This window comes from Xenopus laevis, chromosome 4L (genome assembly GCF_017654675.1).
Source record: "Xenopus laevis strain J_2021 chromosome 4L, Xenopus_laevis_v10.1, whole genome shotgun sequence".
Taxonomy (NCBI): domain Eukaryota; kingdom Metazoa; phylum Chordata; class Amphibia; order Anura; family Pipidae; genus Xenopus; species Xenopus laevis.
This window is the reverse complement of record NC_054377.1, coordinates 126,966,815-126,987,153: the sequence shown is the minus strand read 5'-3', so window position 1 is coordinate 126,987,153 and position 20,339 is coordinate 126,966,815. Positions and strand designations below refer to the sequence as shown.

The following is a 20,339-nucleotide window of genomic DNA, read 5'->3' as shown; positions in this document are numbered from 1 at the left end:
AAGAGACACTGACATCAGAAATAACCTTTTTTATTATCTATCATAATATTATCTTTGAATGCTATTTATAATTTTGCCATAAAAGTATTTGCTTGATGCTTTTATATTACCTTTATTACTACCCTGTTCCTCTATGAGGGGGCTGCCATATTTGTGCAGCAGGAGTCCATTAGCATTAGAAACTTTAACTCACAGGTCAAGATGGAATAGTCGGGTTGGCAAAACAGTCAGGTTTAGGAAATTCAAGTGACAATTAGTTACAAAAGCAAGTCAAAAAAACAATCAACATGAGTATAAGTAACTTTTAATGCAGATTAATATTTTGAAAAGAACATTTTAAGGGGCCCATTAACTTAGCTCGAGTGAAGGAATAGAGGGAAAAAAAACTTTGAATTTCGAATGTTTTTTTTGGCTACTTCGACCATCGAATGGTCTACTTCGACCTTCGACTTCGAATCGAAAGATTTGAACTAAAAATCGTTCGTCTATTCGACCATTCGATAGTCGAAGCACTGTCTCTTTAAAAAAAAAAAACATCGACCCCCCTAGTTCGCCACCTAAAAGCTACCGAACTCAATGTTAGCCTATGGGGAAGGTCCCCATAGGCTTTCTAAGTATTTTTTGGTCGAAGAAAAATCGCTCGATCGATAGATTAAAATCCTTCGAATCTAACGAATTGTGCTAAATCCTTTGACTTCGATATTCGAAGTCGAAGGATTTCAATTCGGCAGTCGAATATCGAGGGTTAATTAACCCTCGATATTCGACCATAAGTAAATTTGCCCCTAAGTGTCAGTATCACATTAAATTCATTTTCTATTTTTAGACTGCTAATGCCAGGCTTTTGGCTCAACAGCTCGTTCTATGGTTGACTAAATATACTAGAAGTGCATAGGAAAGTGCATGGACAGATAGGGTTGCTGACACATTGATCTTTAAAGAGAGCTATTGATCCGAAAGCCTGGTATTAGTAGTCTAAAACTACCAATAACTCATAAACCACCAAAAAAGGGAAAAAATATAATAAAAAATGGGCAGGAGTACTCAGAGTAACTTTACATCTATTAATTTTTGTGTTTAGATTCACTTAAAGATTTTACTATGTTTCATGTATATTTTATAAGCATACTGTCCTCTCTTCCTAGAATATCAAACTCTTCAAAAAAGCTCAGCTGCATTTCAGAATCTTAGCAAACAGATCTTACTAACTATGGCCCACACTCATATCTTTTACTTATATATGACTATGAACATTTTCATTCATCCAAGTCATGGTACATCTAGTAGAAGTAATTCTAAAACAACTGGACTTGCTGAGTAATCATTGCTTATGTACTGTAGCCTCTTGTGGTCAGTGACCACTCACTATAGGGGCAGTGTATGCAAACTACGAGCTCAATTTCTCTTAAAGGGATACTGTCATGGGAAAATTTTTTCCCCAAAATGAATCAGTTAATAGTGCTGCTCCAGCAGAATTCTGCACTGAAATCCATTTCTCAAAAGATCAAACAGATTTTTTAATATTCAATTTTGAAATCTGACATGGGGCTAGACATATTGTCAATTTCCCAGCTGCCCCAAGTCATGTGACTTGCGCTCTGATAAACATCAATCACTCTTTACTGCTGTACTGCAAGTTGGAGTGATATCACCCCCTCCCTTTTCCCCTCCAGCAGCCTAACAACAGAACAATGGGAAGGTAACCAGATAGCAGCTCCCTAACACAAGATAACAGCTGCCTGGTAGATCTAAGAACAGCACTCAATAGTAAAAACCCATGTCTCACTGAGGCACATTCAGTTACATTGAGACGGAAAAACAGCAGCCTGCCAGAAAGCATTTCTCTCCTAAAGTGCAGGCACAAGTCACATGACCAGGGGCAGCTGGGAAATTGACAAAATGTCTAGCCCCATGTCAGATTTCAAAATTGAATATAAAAAAATCAGTTTGATCTTTTGAGAAATGGATTTCAGTGCAGAATTCTGCTGGAGTAGCACTATTAACTGATTCATTTTGAAAAAAACATGTTTTCCGATGACAGGATCCCTTTAAGTCTGTAGCATCTCTTTGGGATGAGGGAAATAGGTTAAACCTACCCCCTGTTCCTGCCTCTCAATATAAATAACAGATATGTATTTTTTTTATTTTAAAGAGCATGCTCTCTCTCAGTTTGCACTGATAAACTGTCCCCAAGTCTCATGCAATTCCTTTATACAAATATGTACTACATTTAGGGCCGCCATCAGGGGGGGCAAGTGGCCCAGGCATGAAGGGGGGCCCGGTAGGGCCGCACCTTTGAAAGTGCCGAGCCCCCCTTGAGAGTGCCTTAGCCGTGAGGCCATTTTTTAAGTCCGAACAGCCGAAAGACCCGAAGCCACGAAAACAGCCGAAGCCGAACTCCCGAAGCGGCGAAAAGATCAGAAGTCACGAAAACAGACGAAATTGAAGTCTCGAAGTGGCAAAAACACCCGAAGTCACAAAAACAGACGAAACTGAAGTCCTGAAGCGGCGAAAACACCCAAAGTCACAAAAGAAGGCGAAGTTAAAGTCCTGAAGCCATGAGTTCAATTCTACTGAATACCAATTTGTGTTGTTGTTTTTTTTTATTCCCTGGCCAATAATGTATTATTTTAATATTCTATAGGCCCCTGCCACCAATGTTTTTTTTAAAAATACTTTTTGGGGCCCCAATTTTTTTTAACTTTTAAGAGGGGCCCTGGTGACAATGTTTTTTTAAAAAATATTTTTTGGGGCCCCAATTTTTTTTAACTTGTAAGGGGGGCCCTGGAGCCAATGTTTTTTTAAAAAATATTTTTTGGGGCCCCAATTTTTTTAACTTGTAAGGGGGGCCCTGGCACCAAGGTTTTTCTTTAAAAAATATTCTTTGGGGCCCCAATTTTTTTAACTTGTAAGGGGGGCCCTGGCACCAATGTTTTTTTAAAAATATTTTTTGTGGCCCCAATTTTTTAAACTTGTAAGGGGGGCCCTGGCACCAATGTTTTTTTTAAAAAAATTATTCTTTGGGGCCCAAAATTTTTTTTAACTTGTAAGGGGCGCCCTGGCACCAATGTCTTTTTTTTTAACTTATAAGGGGGCCCTGACCATCAATAGCTTTTTATAACTTGTGTGTGGTGGGGGTTTACTTTTTTAGCGCTGATGTCTGTGTGGTCTTTTAACTGTGATGTGGAGTGGGCGGGATCTGGGGTGGGGCTTGGGCGCCAGAAAATTTTGTTGTACGGGACACCGTGATTTCTAATGGTGGCAATGACTACATTGCACTATTTAGTAGCCGTGTTAAGCTCAAATAATATAGAAGAGGAGACTCATGTACAAGGGTAAGGATTACAAACAAGTCCTGGGTAGAAAACACTAGTCATAACACTAACATCTAACCCCTGCAATATAGCTGGTGTCTATAGCAATAAACAAGTTTGCATCATCAAGTCAGCAATTTACTTTGATTATTCGCCTGCAGGGATGAAGTCAAATATCTGAATGGATGCTATGGGTTACAGCACTGAAGAATAATGTACCTACTGTATTATATACTGTAACTGCCCTGGTGTGACTTTCAGGTATGTGGGACAGTCACTAGCACCATGCACAGTGTTTGGTGTAATTAAAGTAGCTTGCCATAGGGCTTGCTCTGGTAACGGATATAAAATCTAGCAGCATTCTTAAATATGTGTTAAGTTGAGCTAGCTCATGCAGACATTCTTGTTTAGTGCTCTGAGGTTTTCCCGTCATGCTATATTAGTCGTGAGTACAATGTAGAAAGCCTAAAGAAAAATCTAAAACACAAGAGGTGTCTGCTTCATCTCCCTTTTAAGCCCTTAAACATGATGCTCTGTTGCTAGGCAACACAAACCCAAGGAGCATTTGTGCCTAATCTGAAAAAGGTGCTACAATCTAACCATTTATTGTTGGGTGCAGGAACCAGGTGCTTATCTTCCCACTGCTTTGCCTATACTTGGCCATCTCAGAAAGCAAGGGAAGATAATCAACACTGCTGTGATGTTCCAAAGCAGAAAAGAGCAGTCTGAAAATCAGAATTAGGGATAGCACTAGACAGCACGGGTCTGATAAGAAGCCTAAGATATAGTTCCATGGGAATAGTCGGCAGGCGTTTTACAGGGGAATTTCGCTTACATACGAGGATAATGAAAGTTTACCTGCTAGTTACTGTCCATAAGGAGAGTACAGTAGGTGGGTATTTTACAGAGCTCAGAGCTATAATAACTTATCACATGCCAAAATAGTCCTTCTCTGCAAATTGGCATCTTCAGAAGCAACAAGAGTGAAACACTGCTGTTTTATTATGTGTTTGAGTGGTATATTACTTGTATAGATGTGAAGGCTGGCTCCTTATCCACCCAATTGCTCCATTACTGGCCATTTTCCAGTGTTCCAAGGTAGTGCACCAAAGTGAGGATTGTGCCTCTCCCCCATCACAACCAATAATGATGATGTGCTTATCACAGGACCTGGCAAGCAGGGAGCTGTGAGAGGTAAAAAAAGTAAAATTAAATAACCTGAACCTTGTTGTGACAATTATATTGGAACCTCACTAATTGGCACAAATGCCAATAGGTCATGCATTTCAATAGTGTGCACAATTGGACAAACAATGTTAAATGTTAGTACCCCCTCTAACTGTGAGACCATACCAAAGCCAGCATTACTGCCATATAACATTCCCTTGCACAAAATCCTAGTATTGTAGGCAAATCAATATGCAGAAATGTACTAGTCGTATATTTAAAGGGGAAATATAGCGAAAATGAAAATGCAATTCAAGCTTCATCATAGTGAAGTAAGAAACTTTCTAAATGCAATCAATTAAAAATTCTGCATCATTTCTGAAATAATCACATTTATATTCAATATTCCTTTCTCAGCATCTTTTTCTGAAATAAGAAACTTTCTTAATACAAACAATAAAAAATGATGTACCGTTTCTGAAATACCGTATATACTCGAGTATAAGCCGTCCCAAGTATAAGCAGAGGTACCTAATTTTACCTCCAAAAACTCGGAAAGCTTATTGACTCGAGTATAAGCCGAGGGTGAGAAATGTAGCAGCTTCTGGTAAGTTTCAATCAAAAAATTGAGGGTTTCTGCTCCCATTGGAGGTGCCGGCGTCTCGTTTTTAGATGCTGGCGACCATTATTGGACGCCGGCGAATATTCTTGGAGACTATTCTTGGACGCCGGCGACTATTCTTAGGAGCCAGCGACTATTCTTAGACCCCGGCGACTATTCTTAGACGCCGGCGACCGTTTTTGCGCTTGACCCGAGTATAAGCCGAGGTAGAGTTTTTCAGCATATTTTGGGGGCTGAAAAACTCGGCTTATACTCGAGTATAGACGGTAATCAAGTGAATCTTCACTATTCCTCTCTCAGCATCTGTTTTCCTTCATTCTGTCTTCATGCAGCAGTTGGAATGAATGATCCAATAAATAGGGGGGCTTTCTATCCTAGCAGATGTACTTTATTAGAGCTCACTCAAATAACTGATTCCAGTACAAACAAAATCTAAAAAAAACCCTGCCTTTTGCACAAATTCTGCATGTAGAGAGACATGTCTGGTGATTTTAATAGAGTGAGCTCTGATACATCTTCTAAGCAGAAAGAGCCCCCTTATAAGATATATCAGATCATTCATCTGACATCCAATTCCTGAATGAAGACAGAATGAAGAGAAACAGATGCAGAGAGAGGACTAGTGAAGATAAACTTGATTATTTCAGAAATGGTACATAATTTTTAATTGATTGTGTTTAGAAAGTTTCTTATTTCAGTATGATGAAGCTAATATTACATTTTCATTTTCGCCACACTACAACTGGAAGACATCATGGGGGATGGGTCGCTTAAAGGGGAAGGAAACCTAGTTGGCGTATGCGCCAAAAGTACTTTTGGCGCATGCGCAGTAGATCGTACCGGCGAAATGCTCCTACTGCGCATTCGCCAAAACGCCGGTCAAAGCAGGAAGAAGTTCGTGTGGAAGAAGATGTCGTCTGTGAACTCCCTGGACTGGACCTGCGCAGAAGGGTAAGTAACAAGTTAGGGGCCCAGCGGGACGGGTAGGCCAGGGGGGAGGAGGGAGGGTGGGCAACACACGGGAGGGGGGAGGGTTTTTGCGCCAACTAGGTTTCCTTCCCCTTTAAGCCCCGTAAACACAAAAAACACATACTCAGACCATAAAGGCAAACAAAAACGAAGTTATAGCTCATCAAACAGACCTATGTCCTGTTTATAAGAAATATTTATAGCTTGCATTTTCATTTTTTCAAGACAGCAATTTTGCCCACAGAATATTTTTGCATTCGTATAAACAAAAACGCCACCTTGTGGTAAAATATAAAGTGCAATGTTCTACTGCATTGGTATTATATAGTTATGAGGCAAAAAAAAAAAACAGGACCGTTCATCAAGGGGACTCCCAATGCTGCTAATAATTTTATAACTGTAAATTGGCAGAACATTGCATTCAAATGTTGTTACAGCTATTCCCTGCACAGAAAGTAAACATTAATAAGGCCATAATACATATACAATACACATACACATGTCTAATTTCAGTAGCGTCTATAATTAGTGTCTGGCTGTTGATTGTGTGTGTGAAGCCATAGGGAAAAACTTTTTGAACCCCAGTGTGTTTGACTTCTGTGTATTATTTGAGTAAGCAGAGCAGAACACTTACCTCACTTACTCACTTAGTTCAGATATTCCTCTTGTAAGGCTTTGTCATGAATCAGCTCATGTACTTGCTGGGTTTGTACTATATACATTGGAATACTGCAAGCATAATGATGGAAATGGGGTGATTACTAGGTGCTATACAGCATTGCAAGGTTGGGGAGACCAGGGAGGAATTCTGAAAGTTACTGGCGAATGTCATAAAACACAACAAATACTGCTGTTCAGCACAAGATATATGTAATGAACAGAAAGTATTTGTATCAAACACTGTTAAAACCAGAACTCTCTCTGGGGCCACTTCTCAACAGGATCTGAAGATCAAGAGCTCTAAGCACAAGGAAAGCAAAGAATCCTTTTGTACTCCACAGATTTATTTTGTGGGAAGGAGCTGTAACTCTGTCACAGTGTTCACAGTAAAGGCCACACACACAATATGGCTGATTTGCCACAAAGAATCAACACAGGAGCCATTCCCATGAACCCAACCCAGGTCTCTCTAAGTTGGATCTGATAAAAACACAGGAGCCATTCCTATGTACCCAACCCAGGTCTCTCTAAATTGGATTTGATTAAACAAAGGAGCCATTCATTTGAACCCAACCCAAGTCTCTATAATTTGGATTTGATAAAACACAGGAGCCATTCCTATGAACCCAACCCAGGTCTCTCTAAATTGGATTTGATAAAACACAGGGGCCATTCCTATGAACCCAACCCAGGTCTCTCTAATTTGGATTTGATAAAACTCAGTAGCCATTCCTATGAAACCAACCCAGGTCTCTCTAAGTTGGACTTGATAAAACACAGGAGCCATTCTCATGAACCCAACCCAGGTTTCTCTAATTTGGATTTGATAAAACACAGGAGCCATTCCTATAAACTAAACTCAGGTCTCTCTAAGTTGGATCTGATAAAACACAGGAGCCATTCCTATGAACCCAACCCAGGTCTCTCTAAGTTGGATTTGATAAAACACAGGGGCCATTCCTATGAACCCAACCCAGGTCTCTCTAAGTTGGATTTGATAAAACACAGGAGCCATTCCTATGAACCCAACCCAGGTCTCTCTAAGTTGGACTTGATAAAACACAGGAGCCATTCCTATAAACTAAACTCAGGTCTCTCTAAGTTGGATTTGATAAAACACAGGATCCATTCCTTTGAACCCAATTCAGGTCTTTCTAAATTGGATTTGCTAAAACACAGGAGCCATTATTATGAACCCAACCCAGGTCTCTCTAAGTTGGATTTGATAAAACACAGAAGCTATTCCTATGAACCCAACCCGCATCTCTCTAAGTTGGATTTGATAAAACACAGAAGCTATTCCTATGAACCCAACCCAGGTCTCTCTAAGTTGGATGTGATAAAACACAGGAGCCATTTCTATGAACCCAACACAAGTCTCTCCAAGTTGGATTTGATAAAACACAGGAGCCATTCCCATGAACCCAACCCAGGTCTCTCTAAGTTGGATTTGATAAAACACAGGAGCTATTCCCATGAACCCAACCCAGGTCTCTCTAATTTGGATTTGATAAAACACAGGAGCCATTTCTATGAACCAATCCCAGGTCTCTCTAATTTGGATTTGATAAAACACAGGAGCCATTCCCATGAACCCAACCCAGGTCTTTCTTAGTTGGATTTGATAAAACACAGGAGCTATTCCCATGAACCCAACCCAGTTCTCTCTAATTTGGATTTGATAAAACACAGGAGCCATTCCTATGAACCAATCCCAGGTCTCTGTAAATTGGATTTGATAAAACACAGGAGCCAACATGGCCTTCAGAAGGAAAACGAGCTCTAGCTATGAATATGGCATATATTCCCAAATTCTCTTATGGTCACTTCACAAACTTGCTATTCTGATTCCAACACTCAAATCTTACATTAGGTTTTGGATTGCAATTCGCACAAGGTTGAATTCCACATCAGCCTCTGCAGAGATCTTCTGGATGTGGCAGAAACCATCAATGTATGGAAGGATCTAAAAGAACAAAGAGTTGGCAAACCAAAGGGAAAGGGTGTGATTCGGTGTTATTACAATACATTTATAAGCAAAAATGCTTTCTTAAAGGGGTAGTTACATTAACACTACTGCAATGCTATTCTTCATTATGCTTTTCATTGATGACAGTGTGTAAAACCAACAAAAAAAATCAATGAACCGTGTATACCCACCTGTTTTTTTTCTTTAAGTATTTTTTTTTCGTTTTTTTTTGTTACTGTTTGTATTAAAAGCAATAAAAAATATTATTAAAGGCAATAAAAAAGATCTATTAAGTCCCACACAAATTAACAATAATAAGATTGGAAACCAAAAGAAGGTTTGTCTCGTAGCTGTACAGACAAATTATATACAAAACGTGTGTGGTGACCCCTATTGGGCTCACCACAATGTTGCAGTTAAAAACCACAATTTTATTCATCACAGTAAAAACAATATCCTAAAGGTAAAAACCTTGTTATTCAAAACAAGCCCTGTGTCTATGTGTGTTTCTTTTTCCCTGGTATATGGGATTATCCATTGTTAATTTCAGGGGGTTAAACATGGCTTGAGGAAACAAGTATGCCCAAAGCGGAGGGGGAGGGAGGGAAGAGAGGGGGAAAGTGAGTTGATGGAGGGGAATGCGTAGAATGGGGCAAGGATTAAGAGAGTGGCAGACAAGAATACCAAGTCACAAATTTACCCTATTAAGTCCCACACAAAATAACAATAATAAGAATGGACACCTAGACAGTTGATGAAATGAATGTGGACCTGCCAGAGAAGGAATCTGAACTACTGGTGACAGTAAATGAGTCCCAAAGGGAGAGACAAAGCAGCCTCATATCATAACTTTTTTCTAACCTGCTGAGTGGTTAAATCCCATTGTGAATTATGAAATCTTCCTTGTCTTCAATAAAGACAGGAACATCGTATTCCTGTGCGGGTGGTGGCAACACGCGAGGCTCAATCACCTTCAGATGCATAGTGTTACTCTCATCTAAATGAGAAAATGTGTTGTCAAGGAGTGAGAAGAAACACTTGAGCCATGGGATAACTTGCACGATACCTATAGGGGGAAGCATTCGCCTGTGGAGTTAAGGCCTTTCAGTAAGATATTCATTATAGGCACCAGTCTCTGCTTGCTGTCTTCGTTTGAGATAAACCCAGTTTACTGGTATAAAAGAAAGGAGGAGAATGCACCCATCACTAACAAAATATGACACTTATAAGAGATGAGGGGGTGAAAGCATCGCAGATATAATTGCAGACGGATGTTTCGTTTAATTTAATAGGTGAACAGTGGCATGTCTGGGGAATTCATTAGTGCCATGTCTGAATTGTGCACCTCCAGCATGGTGAGATCTCCTGCTAGCTTCTTCATGATGGGCTCCAGAGCGCACGTCTTTGCTCAAGCATCACACACAAAGCCCAGGTTAAAGAGCAAAGCATTGCGACTGTATTTCTTGTTCTCAATGCATACAGGAGAACCAATCAGCTTCTGGTCCATGGATGTTCTGAAAGAAGAAGAGTTAGTATATGAGCTCATGATCCATGGCAATCTATAGTGCGGTCTAATGTATGTATTATATTACATACCACTGCAGTTATTCTGCTGTATCTTATGGGGCTCATATTAGTAATCTCCCATTTAAAGGGGTGGTTACCCTTAAAACTTACTTTTTGAATCAGGTATGCCAGGGATGTCTAATTTAAGGCCCACAGGCAGGCCAGATTTGGCTTCAAGGGGAATCTTATGGCCCCATAGTCTCCTCGTACTTTCTGTAGATCTCTTCATATGACATCATCGTTTTAATATAATGTGACCCTTGAGCATGTGGTATGAGAAATAAGCAGCCTAATACATCTAAAAAGTTGGACAGGACTAATATAGACTGGGGAAGTCAGATGCAAGCTACATTTATTCATAGTTTTTACACTGTATTTGATTAGTTTAGGTCAGGGGCGTCCAACCTGCGGCCCGAGCATGGATATGAATGTGGCCCAGCTTGAAACGCTCGGTTCCAGAGGAAACATCATGTTGCAAAGAATATGGCCCCTCCCCGGACCTAATGGGCCCGCCCGCTGCCACTACTTGGTACCTGGCATTGGCAATTCATGTCTGACTTGTACTCTTCATGTGCGGGAGAATCAGCGAGAGCCGTGTTTGTAGAGGAATCGGCTGTGGAGCAAAATCAGTGTGGTTTCTGGCTACTTGTGCCAAGTGCTTCACTCAGTTGGGGCACTGTATTCCCCCTAAGCTGCTGCACGTTCTCAGAAAAAGGTATGGAAATAGGAGAAAACAAGAGAGTGAAATAACACTTTGTGCTCTCTAAGTCCGGACACAATTAACCCCCTCAGTCTGTCATCTTGTTAGGAACAGGCTTACTATGCCAGGTTGTAACAATGTGTTGACCTATGGAGTAGGGAGAAGGGGGGACTCTGCCCATTGCCCAGTTAGTAATTATAATATGTTTATTAAATATCCAGGTATCCAATATTCCAATGTATAGCTCCATCTGGTTATACAGTTGGTATTGTAGTTATTTTCTGTGTATTTTCTTTACTTTTACAAATCAAAAGTGTTTGTGTATTTCAGGTGTGGCCCCACACAATTTTTCTTTTTCCAATGTGGCCAAAAGGTTGGACACCCCTGGTTTAGGTTCTATACTTCTCCCATTTGTAATGTCTCCGCCTCTACGGGTGTCTGTTTGCTGGTGTCCAACATATACCAACAACCAGGCAGAAGTCTGGAAGGACTAATAAGCAATAAAAAGAAATACAGCAAAACCTCGATTTTAAGTTTTCCCACATTTTACATTTTTTGTCCCAATTTATAATGCATTTCAATGGGTGCATTTCCCTGATTTTAATTAATGTTTTCCCAGATTTTACATCAAAATTTTGTCCTGATGTTCTCAAAAACTGCTTTTCCCCCCTCTATGAATGTTATATTTTGGCATGGTTCTGCCTGTAAACAGGGTCGGACTGGGGGACCCAGGGTATGTTGTAGAATGGCTAATTCTAAACAACTTTTTAATTGGCCTTCATTTTTTCTTTTTTACAGTTTTTTCTAATTATTTGCCTTTTTATCTGACACTTTCCAGTTTTCAAATGGGGGTCACTGACCCCATCTAAAACCAAATGCCCTGTAAGGCTTCAAATGTATAGTTATTGCTACTTTGTATTACCCATCTTTCATATTCCTTTTCCAGTCTCTTATTTAAATCAATGCATAGGGTAATTTGGACCCTAGCAACCAGATGGCTGAAAGTGCAAGCTGGAGAGCTGCTGAATAAAAAGCTAAATAACTCAAAAACTACAAATAATAGAAATTAAAACCAATCGCAAAACGTCTCAAAATATCACTCTCTACATTATACTAAAAGTTAATTTAAAGGCGAACAGCCCCTTTAACCCAGCCCATAGTTACAAATTTCTAATCAGTCATTTGCTTATGCCTAGTGTCAAATATTGGGCCACCTTACCTGGTAGGTTATCTTTGTGCCATGTGTCACTGAAGAAAATGCACCCGATCTTGCGGTTGGACATCATAGGGAAATCACTAATTAGAATAACGGTTATCACTGTGAGGACATTTGGGTTAGAATTTAAGGAGACAATATAAAGCTTTGAGGGAACACAGAGAATTGCTTTCATTGGTCGCTGTGAGCTTCTGCAGTAGCAACTATTAGTGCATTAGTCATGTCATTGTGACTGTCACAGTACAACACTGAAACAGTTAAAGGTTTTTTTCACCTTTAGATTACATTTTAGTATGATGCAGATTCTGAGATAATTTGCAGTTGATTTTCATTTTTTATTATTTGTGATTTTTGACTTATTTAGCTTTTTATTCAGCAGCTCTCCAGTTTGCCAGCAATCTGGTTGCTAGGGTCCAAATTACCCTAGCAACCATGCATTGATTTGAACAAGATACACTGGAATTAGGGGAGCGGGAACAAAAGGGTGCGGTCTGTGATGCAAAAGGAGGCGGAGCCACTAACTGTGATGCAAAAGGGGCAGAGCAACATACGTGATGGCCAGAAGCCTGAAAAAAAGGGCTTTTTTTAAAGGGTTTTACAAATTACCAGCAGCTACATTGCAAGTAAATTTGTAATACCAGCCCGGGCAGGTGTTTTACCGGCTAAGCCGGTAAAATACCGGCCGGGTGGCAACCCTAACTGGAATATGAATAGGAGAGGGTCTTAGGGTTAGTTCACACGAGGAGATTTTGTCGCCTGGCGACTAATCGCCTCATCTTTTGAGCGACAATCTCCCCGAACTGCCTCAGCATGTTTTCCCGTAGGCTATAATGAAAAGTAGCCTGCGCTAATGCACACACTGCAATGCGTTTTCCATAGTCGCCCGAAGTTGACAAAATCTCCCCGAATCTCCTCTTGTGAACTAACCCTTAAAGAAGAAGGAAAGGTTAAAACTAAGTAAGCCTTATCAGAAAGATCCATCTAAATATACCAGTAAACCCCCAAAGTAATGTTGCTCTGAGTACCCTGTCAAAAGAAACACAGCATTTCTTTCCTTCTATTGTGTACACATGGGCTTCTGTATCAGACTTCCTGCCTTCAGCTTAAACCTCATTGCCCTGGGCAAGAGCATGCTCAGTTTGCTCCTCTTCCCCCGCCCCCCTCCCTACTGTAATCTGAGCCCAGAGCAGGGAGAGACTCAGGCAGGAAGTGATGTCACACCACATTAATACTGCAGCTCCTATTCTAAACAGAGAGTTTCTAGAGCTTTTTACACAGGTATAGTAAAACATTCTACAGAATAAATATAGCATTCTAGCTTGCACTATTGCAGCTAATCTATTGGCAATAAAATACCTCCGTAGCTTTCCTTCTCCTTTTAAAGAATGAGTAGTAATAAAAAGTAGCAATAACAATACATTGGTAGCCTTTCAGGGCATTTGTTTTTTAGATGGGGTCAGTGACCCCCATTTGAAAGCTGGAAAGAATCAGAAAAAAAAGCAAATAATTAAAAACTTTTTTTTAAAAAAATGGGTGACCAATTGAAAACTTGCTTATAATAAGCCATTCCGTAGCATACTAGAAGTTAACCAAGCTCAGGATCAGAACCTTGCAGTGCAGGAGCATAAACACTGTACTTGTTTCATGATCTGCTCTCCTTTACAACATACAAATCACTCTGAAGAGCGAAGAATGGCTCATGAGAGCTGCACCGAGCTCAAGCTGATATCGGAAGGCGCACCAGCGCGCTAAACCTCGTTTCCACATTTAGTAACGCCCTTCAGAACTGCAGTTTGAAAAAACACACGCAGCAGCCAATCGCGCCGCTGAACCTCAAAACAGGAAACAGCTGGCAGCAGGCTGCCCATCCCAGGCGATTGACAGCGCTCTAGCCGAATGATGGAGAAGGAGCTGTGTTAGTAGGCGTGGCTTTATTATTTGCTTGGCGGAGGAATGTAGTCTGACAGGCTTCCTCGGACAGGAAGTGCTGCTGTATAGTGAAAGAGCATTGATGCAGCGAGTAACGGGTAACTTTGGGTGAGTATTGTATTGTATAGAGTATTGTATGGGGTGAAGTGACAGCGACACAAGGGGCGTATGTAATGGGGAGACTGGAGTCTGGGGGGGATTGAATAAAAATAATGACAACAATGACATCTGATTGGTTGCCACGGGTTACTAGATCTGGGCAGACTTGATTAAAGGGGAACTATCATGAAAATGTAATATAAGCTTCAGCATACTGAAATATGAAACGTTCTAAATGCAATCAATTTAAAATTCTGCATTGTTTCTGAAATAATCAAGTTTATATTCACTATTCCTCTCTCAGCATCTGTTTCTCTTCATTCTGTCTTCATTCAGGAGTTGGGTGTCAGATGAATGATCCAATATATCTTATAGGGGGCTCCTTTTGCCTAGAAGAAGTATTAAAGCTCTCTCTATTAAAATCACCAGACATCATGTCTCTCTACATGCAGGATTTGTGCAAAAACAGTTATTTTGCTTGTACTGGAATCAGTTATTTGAGTAAACTCTAAAGCTGGCGATAGACGCAACGATCCCATCGTATGACAAGAACTCGAAGGAAGACGGCACTTCTGAAAATAAGGTTTATTGGAATTCCTGCTGAGAGAAAACCTTACGCGTTTCGGGAGTTATCCCTTAGTCATAGGTTAGTTGTTCACAAGCTACAGCTGGGTTTTTTATACACGAGGTAATAATGCCCTCTAGTGGGCTCTTAATAAAATTACATCTTTATTTAAATCTATTAAAAGCTGAGACATAGTGAAACCGTTTAAAAAGTATTTTTTAAAAAACAAAGTTAATTAAAAACCAAACAAACTGTCAGTACGGCTATTATGAAGGGGATGATTCAGAAAACATTCCCCCATTTTTTAGTGAACGTCATTATTCAACGTGGGGGATCCCATCGTATGAATCGTGGATTCGTACGATTTTCGGACCGTGTGTGGAGAGTCCCAACATTTTTCGCGGAGATTGGTCGTTTAGTCGATCGGACAGGTTAGAAAATTTCTGTGGGCTGCCGATAATATCTCTGCATGTATTGCCGATCGTACGATTTTAAGAGGGAGACTGTCACTAGTTTTGGTCGGACATAACTTTCGTACGATTGCTGTCAGGGGCAGAACATTGCTGATCTGTTTTTTTACTACTTTATTTGATCTTTATGGTTAGTGGCAGGTCGGGAGATGGGAAAGTCCGATCGTACGTTGATTCGTACGATCGGATCTTTGCGTCTATGGCCAGATTAATACATTTGCTAGGAAAGGAAGATATAAGATAAGATATATTGGATCATTCATCTGACACCCAACTCCTAAATGAAGACAGAATGAAGAGAAACAGATGCTGAGAGAGGAATAGTAAAGATAAACTTGATTATTTCAGAAACAATACAGAATATTTAATTGATTGTATTTAGAAAAGTTTCTTATTTCAGTATGATGACGCTAATATTTTGGTAGGCTTTAAGGTCTTTTCAATTGTTGTGGGGGGGTAGAGAATAAACTTGGGTGCAGGAGACCTGTCTGTCACTGTGGGAGACTTTGCTCTACACCTAATGTTCCATGTCATTTGTGTGGCAGAACATTATCATGTCTCAGAATACCGACGGTGACACCCACATGTTCCAAGCTCTACGGGCGCTGTCTGGAGTCGTCGCTCATCTCACCGCTCTGTCGCTAACTGTGTTTGTGACGTACATATCACAGCCCGGAGCAAGTAAGTGCCACTTTAAATTGTGCTGGGAGCAATATTATTATTATAAACATGTTATTAACATGTATTTATATAGCGCCAACATATTTTGCAGCGTTGTATATCAAGTGAATAAAAGCATACTGGCATCATTTTTCTGCCTACTGTATAATTCCATTCTGTAGATGACAAAGTTAAAAATCACATTGTATACTTTGCTTTTAAAGGGACACTCCCCTCTGCACGCCTACATCTCCGTAGTAGACGACATCAGTGATAATGCTGATTATTAGCCAGCATGCTCTTGTGTTATTTACAGAGCTTATAATGTTTGGATTATATTATGATGTAATCAAACATGGGGAGAAAGGACAGACTTGTTTAGTGTTGGGAAATCTTGTTTAATGATTCCAACTCCAGCTGCAGGAATAAAGAACATGGAGTTAGATTTACACAGATCAGCTGGGATACTCATTGGAGAATTATTTTGCATTTAATATAGTCATGGGCCTCAGGGAGTTGGGGAAACTTCTATTAAGCAATATTGCTTTAAAGGGATGTTGTCTTGGGAAAACTTTTTTTCCAAAACACGTCAGTTAATAGTGCTGCTCCAGCAGACTTCTGCACTGAAATCCATTTTTTTACATTTAATTTTGAAATCTGACATGGGGCTAGACATATTGTCAGTTTCCCAGGTGCCTTCAGTCATGTGACTTGTGCTCTGATAAACTTCAGTCACACTTTACTGCTGTACTGCAAGTTGGAGTGATATCACCCCCTCCCTTCCCCCCAGCAGCCTAACAACAGAACAATGGGAAGATAAGCCCACTGCTAGATATAAGAACAGCACTAAATACTAAAAATCCAGGTCCCACTGTGACTCCTTCAGTTACGGTGAGTTGGGGAAACAACAGCCTGCCAGAAAGCAGTTCCATCATGCTGGCTCTTTCTGAAAGCACATAACCAGGCAAAATGAGATGGTTCCTACACACCAATATTACAACTAAAAAAAAAATACACTTGTGGGTTCAGGAATGAAATTGTATATGGTAGAGTGAATTATTTGCAGTGTGAACAGTGTAATTTAGAAATAAAAACTACATCATAAAAATAATCTCTTTAATCTGTAGTCCAGCAACAATTTATTAAAGTGTGGTTAACCAGTGCAGTCATTTTTAGTGTCCCTTTAAATCAGTATTTGAAGTTGCCAGAAAACAAGGGACATGATGTAAATCAAAGAGAAAACCAGAAACCCATGGTACTTTAGAGCCTGTACTCAAGGTTCTGCATGGGGGTCAGGTACACTGCTGGCAGATTTGGGTGGGTGGTGGGCAATATAGGAAATGACATTGTGAAAAAATGGCTGATCCTCCCCCTGTCACTAATGGTCTGTGGGTGGTAACTTCATGATTTCAGATGTATGAGCAAGCTCAGATGGGGTCTCAGAAGTTTGGGCCCCACCAGTGTTTTTGAACACTCAAAAATTTCAATAAAGAGCAAGATACCCCCCCCCTTTTCCCCCAATCAGTGCTGCCCAAACCAGTGATAGCAGAGGATCTCTAAATGAAGCTTCCACTTGTTTGTCCAGCTCATCCCCCCTTTTTAGTGGGACAAATTTAGCTGATTCAATCATATGATCCCAAGCCTAACAATCATGTTAAACCCACTGGGAGAGGGCAGCATCTATACTGTGCTATGAATAACCTCTGGGCTTTTTCATTTCAGCTCTGTTCTCATGGCATCCATTCCTCATGACGCTTGCAGTAAGTATAATGGAAAAGGCAATATTGCCTAATGTAACAGCTCATCCATGAGTACTAATAAACCCTGTGATAATACTTTCACTTAGTTAGACAAAAATTGACCCCTAAAGATTTATGTTGTGTCTTCAGTCTCATGCACTACATGGTGCGCGGTTGTGTAGAGTGCAATAAGTCAGCTCATAAGGCAGGAATAGCAGACAGGAAGCCTGGGGCTCACAGAGCTTTATTGCATGACAAGCAGCAGAAGCCTTAATGTGGCCATAGATACAGATATTGTCGTCCAAAACTACGTTTCGTATGATATACAGTTCGTGTAAGGCAGAAGACGAGCTGACTGATATCAGCATAAGATCTGAATATAGGTCAGCTCATCGAAAAGGCAGGTCGGAAAACATCGTCTAATACAGGTAGAATGATATTGTTTCTACCTGTGTATCTGACGATTCGGCTCTGGGAAGCACATTTATCAAGGGTCGAATTCATGTGAGTTTTTTTCTAAACTCGAAATTCGACCAAGTGAAAATTATTAAAAATATTGAATTTTTAAACTCGGATGAATAGAATCAACCCGAAAACTCAAATTGAATTCTATCAGGAAGGAAGGCTGCAAACAACTCAAAATTGACCCCCTGGACCTCTCCCATTGACTTAAACAGCAATTCGGCAGGTTTTAGGTGTGGGATAGTTGAATTCGAGTTAAAGGAGAATTCAACCTGTAATAAAAAAAAAACATCCCCCCTACCCTGGGTAGACCCCCCTCCCTCCTCCCCCCAGCTTACCTGCCTCCTCCATGCAGAATCTGGCCTCGGGGCCATCTTCTCCTTCTCCGGTTATCTTCGTGTCTTGACGGAATTTTTGGCGCATGTGCAGTTGGAGTAAATTTCCGGTCCATGAATAACTGCACATGCACTGAAAGTCACAAAAAAGACAGAAGAAAGAAGATGGCGCCCGTGAACTCAGAGGTATTTGCCCGGGGGGGGGCAGGTAGACTGGGGGGAGGAGGGATGGGGGTCTACCCAGGGTAGGGAGAGGAGTTTTTTTTTATTACAGGTTGAATTCTCCTTTAAAGGGCCAGAGTATGATCTCGAAAATCTATTTTTTAAAAAGAATTCTAATCAATTGAATAACTTCCTAGTTGAATTTGACCGTTTTGAACATAAAAAAAAAAATCGAATTTTTAATTTGACCCTTGATAAATCTGCCCCTAAATGTCTGTAATGACCAATGGTCACAGGAAAGATCAATGGTCACCTTTATACCTGCAGGGGGTTATATACTGACCCCCGGAATAAATATTTTAGGACATAATACAACCCCCTTATTGCAGATTGTGTTCCACCAGCAAGAACAGCATGTTAGCTGTCCCAGCATCCAAAACAATTGACAGTTGTAAACTATTGATCAGAAACATGGCCATTTCCAGTCTGTCCATGTGACTATTTCTATTCAGATTTTTTTCTGTTAGATTGGTGATTAATGTGTGGCCTATAATTCTCCCTACAGTTCTCTTTCTTGATGACAGAGGCAATTTTGGTGTTCTCTCCAGACTCCTCCTTATTCCGCTCCTTTTCTCGGAGAGCACGGGTACAAGTACACTGGGTCCTGCAGTCGTTGTGTGTGGTCTGCTCATTGTTGGGTCTCGGAATAATCTACTCCAACAAGGTTCTACTGGGGAAACCACACTTTGCCACATGGCATGGACTTCTTGGGGTTCTGACTGTGCTGTGGGCTCTGCTGCAGAGCATTGGAGGGGTCTCTTTAATTTATCCCAAACTGGTACAGCGTTGGAATCTGGCCACTCGCAAGCTTTATCATGCAACAGCCGGGCTAATCGGCTACTTGTTGGGTTGTGGTAGCCTTCTGCTGGGAATGTGTTCCCTTTGGTTTGGTGCTTCAGTCACAGGTGTGTCCTGGTATGTTTGTGTTCTGTGTCCAGTCCTTACAGGCCTTGTCATCATGAACCAAGTGAGCAATGCATATCTGTATCGCAAGAGGAGCCAGTCCTGAGCCACTCAAAGATACTCAGGAGAGATTTTTAGGAGAAGAAGGTGGAACTTCAGCTTTAATGGAGAAGATATAAAAGACTGTTACTGATTGAACCGTACGTGTGAATGGCCAGCATCAGTTTGGCGGCACACAGGTGCTTCGCAGGACATTCAGGAACTGCTTGGCTGCACAAAATGCTTAATTTTAATTATAAAAAATACAGCTATAGAATTCTGGGTTACAGTTAAAGGACATGAAAAGCTTCAGTCACTGTTTCTTAGGCACCTCCTCCAGTGACTCAAATCACTCACCCTGTGTCTGCGCTTCTCTTCGTTAATAAAGCGACTATACGGGTTTGTATACTAACATCGTGCACCAGTTGAGATGCTGGTTATGGGATACATTTTGTGCACCATGGTATATGAATGCTTTTTATGAAAATAATGCAACTAAAAATACAAGATGGAATGCAAGATTATCCCAGTTCAGGAAAACGTTACTAAAGAATCTGACCACCAGCTGTTATTCCATTGTGGAATATGTACCATGACAACACAATCATGTATTTCTACCAAAACTCTCTTTCTTATTCTACCAAAACTCTTTTTCTTATTCAATATAAAAATAAATATATTTTTTAGATGTTTTCTTTGCAATCAAGTGATTTGATCAGGCCTGGACCGGCAA

General features: G+C 40.5%; 1 protein-coding gene and 1 long non-coding RNA gene across 2 annotated transcripts; one reads left to right on the top strand and one right to left on the bottom strand.

The window, feature by feature from the left end:
* Positions 1 to 9,122: 9,122 nt before the first annotated feature.
* Positions 9,123 to 13,932, bottom strand: LOC108714611. Its single transcript, XR_001935387.2, has 2 exons — positions 13,792 to 13,932; positions 9,123 to 10,215 (listed from the first exon to the last, which is right to left on the bottom strand). It is a non-coding gene; the product is annotated as an uncharacterized LOC108714611 (long non-coding RNA).
* A 128-nt stretch (positions 13,933 to 14,060) lies between these two features.
* Positions 14,061 to 20,298, top strand: cyb561d2.L (cytochrome b561 family member D2 L homeolog). Its single transcript, XM_018258987.2, has 4 exons — positions 14,061 to 14,220; positions 15,792 to 15,927; positions 17,629 to 17,666; positions 19,170 to 20,298. The coding sequence occupies exons 2-4, from the start codon at positions 15,801 to 15,803 to the stop codon at positions 19,671 to 19,673; spliced, it is 669 nt and encodes a 222-aa protein (XP_018114476.1). The 5' UTR covers positions 14,061 to 14,220; positions 15,792 to 15,800; the 3' UTR covers positions 19,674 to 20,298.
* Positions 20,299 to 20,339: the final 41 nt, after the last annotated feature.

Excerpts from the sequence above, each read along its gene's own strand:
- cyb561d2.L (XM_018258987.2), top strand. The coding sequence starts at position 15,801 with ATGTCTCAGAATACCGACGGTGACACCCACATGTTCCAAGCTCTACGG. Across the intron at positions 15,928-17,628 it reads CATATCACAGCCCGGAGCAA|CTCTGTTCTCATGGCATCCA; the intron begins GTAAGTGCCACT and ends TTTTCATTTCAG. Across the intron at positions 17,667-19,169 it reads CATTCCTCATGACGCTTGCA|TTCTCTTTCTTGATGACAGA; the intron begins GTAAGTATAATG and ends TTCTCCCTACAG.